The sequence below is a fragment of the Cryptomeria japonica genome, unplaced genomic scaffold, assembly GCF_030272615.1.
Source record: "Cryptomeria japonica unplaced genomic scaffold, Sugi_1.0 HiC_scaffold_1990, whole genome shotgun sequence".
NCBI classification, from domain to species: domain Eukaryota; kingdom Viridiplantae; phylum Streptophyta; class Pinopsida; order Cupressales; family Cupressaceae; genus Cryptomeria; species Cryptomeria japonica.
In genome coordinates, this window is record NW_026730252.1 from 11859 (window position 1) to 15901 (window position 4043).

A 4043-nucleotide genomic window follows, 5' to 3' on the forward strand; every position below is an offset into this window, starting at 1 on the left:
ATAGAAACGACAAAGATGGTTGAAAAATTAAAAAAAAAAAATAAATTTCTAAACCACTCATACCTAAACATTTTGCATCAAATTTAAGCTTGCATCATCCACACAATCTTAGGATAGACGCTACAAAGACTGCGTGTATTTTCTCTCCGACGACCAAGTCATTTCGCGGAAAGCTTTCTAATATATATCTTTTCAAGTGTATTTAGGCATATGCACTCACTGGTTTAGCAATAGTTGAGCGTTAATTTACTCTGAAGGAGCTCAAATTGTCAGACGTATGCAGGTGAAGATTCATTTCACAGAGCTCAAATTTTCAGATGTGTAAAGGTGCATTTGCACCGTCCCGTACAAAAGAACCAACTAGAAATTTGAGCATCTTTTAGGGATTTTTTTTTGGGAAATGACTCTTATTTGATGGCACTAACACTTCAGAAATTTCTGATTATAATTCTCTCGGAGATTCTTGTTGCTGTCCTTGTTGCTTTGATTTTTGCATTTCTATTCTGGCAGAGGCGTCGGCTAAGACCGACCCAGAGGTGTGCAGCGTCGTCGGATGCACTGCGTCCGCAAAGGTGGGCCCAAAGGTTCACTCACAACCAGGTGAAGACCGCAACCAGCAATTTCAGACATAAGTTGGGGAGCGGCGGATTCGGCACAGTGTTCAAAGGAACTCTACCAGACGGTACGCTTGTAGCCGTAAAGAAACTGGAGAGTTCAAAGCAATGTGAAAAGCAATTCCGAGCGGAAATCAACTCTGTGGGAATCATAAATCATGCGAATTTGGTGAGGCTTAGAGGATTTTGTGCACAAGGATCGCGAAGGTTACTGGTTTATGATTACATGCCCAACGGCTCTCTAAATTCTTTTCTTTTCACCAATAATTCGAAACACCAATCGAAGATACTGGATTGGAGAACCCGATTTGAGATTGCATTGGGTACTGCAAGAGGATTACTTTATCTCCATGAGCAATGCAGCGATCGCATCATTCACGGCGACATAAAGCCCGAAAACATTCTGCTAGATAAGGATTTTATTCCCAAGTTGGGGGATTTTGGCTTAGCAAAGCTTGTGGGTAGAGATTTCAGCAAGGTGGTAACTGCTACGAGAGGAACGAGAGGATACTTGGCTCCTGAATGGCTCTCTGGCCTTCCCATCACTCCCAAGGTTGATGTCTACAGTTTCGGCATGACTCTCTTGGAAATTATATCTGGCCGGAGAAATCTGGACCTAAATGTGCAAGAATCAAGTAGGTACTACTTTCCAGCCTGGGTTAAAGAGCAAATTTGTGAGAGAAACATGATAAATATTGTGGATAAAAGGATTGCAAGTGATGCAGATGTGGAAGAGGTGAGAAGATCTGCCCTGGTAAGTTTGTTATGCATTCAAAATGATGAGAAGGCCAGACCGAACATGGCACAAGTGGTGCTGATGCTTCAAGGTAAGACAGAGCCTCACGCCTCACAGATTCCAAGCGTGACCAACCAGCGAGTAGAAGACCGACGGAACACTGATGGCGATGGCGATTATAGCGATACCGATTGCATTGTTTGAAATTACATGAGCGCTTGGTCAAGCTTAAATAATGTCCGTATATGTTATTTTCGTTTCACTTGTTTGGAGAGCCAATAAAGATGTAGGAGAAGAAAGTAGAATTGTCTGTTTGACCTTGGGTGTGAGAGAGTGTGATGGAGTATTGTGATTTTTTCTTAGGAGGAAAAATGAAATGTATGGGTCCCTTTCTTGATGTAAATTTTTAAAGGTAATGGTATTGAATTTAATGTTCATTAGTTTTGTACACCAGCAATATATTAACATTGATGAAAGAGGAAGAAATGGATTATCTTATTCAGTTTAAGAAGTATATGTTGAATGAAAGGATTTTAATGGTTTAATACGCATATGTTAAATGAATGGATTATTAATCATTGTTTTTTTTAAATAAGGTTGATATGTTTATATGTTTAAAGGTGAAATTTATTTATTCATGTCATTTTTTCATTAGTTTTAGATCTACTTTTATGAAGTGTTCTAAATATAAGTGCATATTAACAGGTGACAAATTCTTGTTGTTATTTTAGTCTACTCTGTAATGATTAAATATATGTTTCACATTCATTAGTGGTGCAAGAGCACTTAAGGTTTAGTCAATGTGTCAATTTGGTGTTTTGAGTCTTAGGAGTTAGGGTTAGGTTTATTTTGATTCAATAAGGTCCGTTGAGACCATTTGTAATGTTATTTCATGTTTTTGGATCTATTTGTCAAAACTGGAGTCATGATTTTTAAATTTGTAAAGTTACTCAAAATGTTATCATTTTTGTTATCGGGATAAGCTATACCAATAAGATGTCATTGGGATAAAAAGTTGTCATTACTGTTATCGAGATAGGTTAAACCAATAAGGGTATCATTATTGTGGTTATCGGGATAGTTTATACTATTGATTTTGCAAAATCTTGTTCAGTCGACTTCGAATAGTTATTTCGATAAAGTATCAATATAGGCATTAGGATAGTTAAGCCAATATGCATCATTGTGGTGGAAAGCTGTCATCGGAATAGCTAATCCGATAAGGTTGTCATCACTATAATTTACACTATCGGGATTACAAAATGTTGTTCAGCCGACTTCGATGGGTTATACCAATAGACCTTCAAATGTTTTGTTCAGCATAAGCTATACCGATATGAGTGATATCAGGGTAGGTTGTTCTGTCAAAATTACATGAAATATTTACTTTGCCTTGAAGAGTTATTATGATGAGCGATCAAAAAGTTCATGATTGAAGTTACTAATCTAACATCGGCACCCAACATTGATTTAGCATATCAACATTGCTATTCTGACACCTGTGTCCAACAACGACTCATCAGTTTTTGAATTTGAACAGTCATGCAATCCAATGGTCACAGTGGGAAAATTCAAGTTTGGTATAAATTGTATGAGCAACGAGTAGAGAACGAGAGGTAGAGAGAGAGAGAGAACTGGGGGAATTCTGCAATGTAAACTCAGTGTTTTTAAAAAAAAAAAATTGAAATCATTGGCTCTGTGTTGAAATCTTATTTTCTACAATTCGTTCTGTTTCTGTTTTTGCTCAATTTTTGTATTTACATATTTCTATTTGGATTCAAACAATTTAAGTGAGCAAATGTGGGTGTAGAGTGTGCGTTACCTTCCATTGCCGATGATTCAAAATTATGAGTTGTTAAAAAGACTCTACAGATTATGTTCATGAGATTGCCTGGTAGCGAGGATAGGTAGGGTTATAACAGAATTTTGACTGTTCTCCTTGACTCGGTTGTTATGACATCTTGTATTGCTAATTTGATGAACCTGTAAGTTTGTTTCGTTGAAATCTGACTGTTCACTTGTAACAGAGAGTCTCTAAAAAGGGTATTCTGTGTTTTGAATGTTGTAAGTTTGTAGAAAGGGGTTTTGTATTACATCAAGCGGTATCATAGCAAGGGAGTAGATTCCTTGAAAGGAGATTCTAGAAGTTTGAAAGAAGAGTGAGTAAGTGAGTACAGACAAGATGCCTCCTAAGAGAGAAGAATACAAGGCTGCAGGAGTCCTATAATGTTGTGTTGGCAAGGCTTGAAGCCTTAGAGTCTAATCAGAGAAGGAATGTTGATTTGGGAGATGTGAGTGAAGAAGAAGAAGTAGAAGGAGAAGAGAAATTGGACCCTGAGGAATAGAGGACAATCAGACTTATAAAAGTAGTTTAAGGTGATAAACATAAGGTGAAAGTTGAATTGCCTATGTATGGAGGTAATTTGGATGAAGAAGAGCTTCTAGATTGGATTGCAGCTATGGACAATCACTTTGAATGTGAAGATGTTCCTAATGAGAAACATGTGAAGATAGAAAAGACAAAGCTAAAAGGACATGCATTATTATGGTGGGACTATGAAAAAGTTGAGAGGAGAAAGAGAGGTAAAGAAAAAATAGTTTCTTGGGACTAGATGGTTGCTAAACTTAAGTGTAAGTTTCTTCCTAAAGATTATGAAGTTCAATTGTATAAGAAACTCCAAGGTTTGAAACAA

General features: G+C 37.1%; 1 protein-coding gene across 1 annotated transcript; it reads left to right on the forward strand.

The window, feature by feature from the left end:
• The first annotated feature begins 414 nt into the window (after positions 1–414).
• Positions 415–1554, forward strand: LOC131053195 (G-type lectin S-receptor-like serine/threonine-protein kinase At2g19130). Its single transcript, XM_057987813.2, has one exon. It carries the CDS (start codon positions 415–417, stop codon positions 1552–1554), a length of 1140 nt encoding a protein of 379 aa, XP_057843796.2.
• The last annotated feature ends 2489 nt before the right edge of the window (positions 1555–4043 follow it).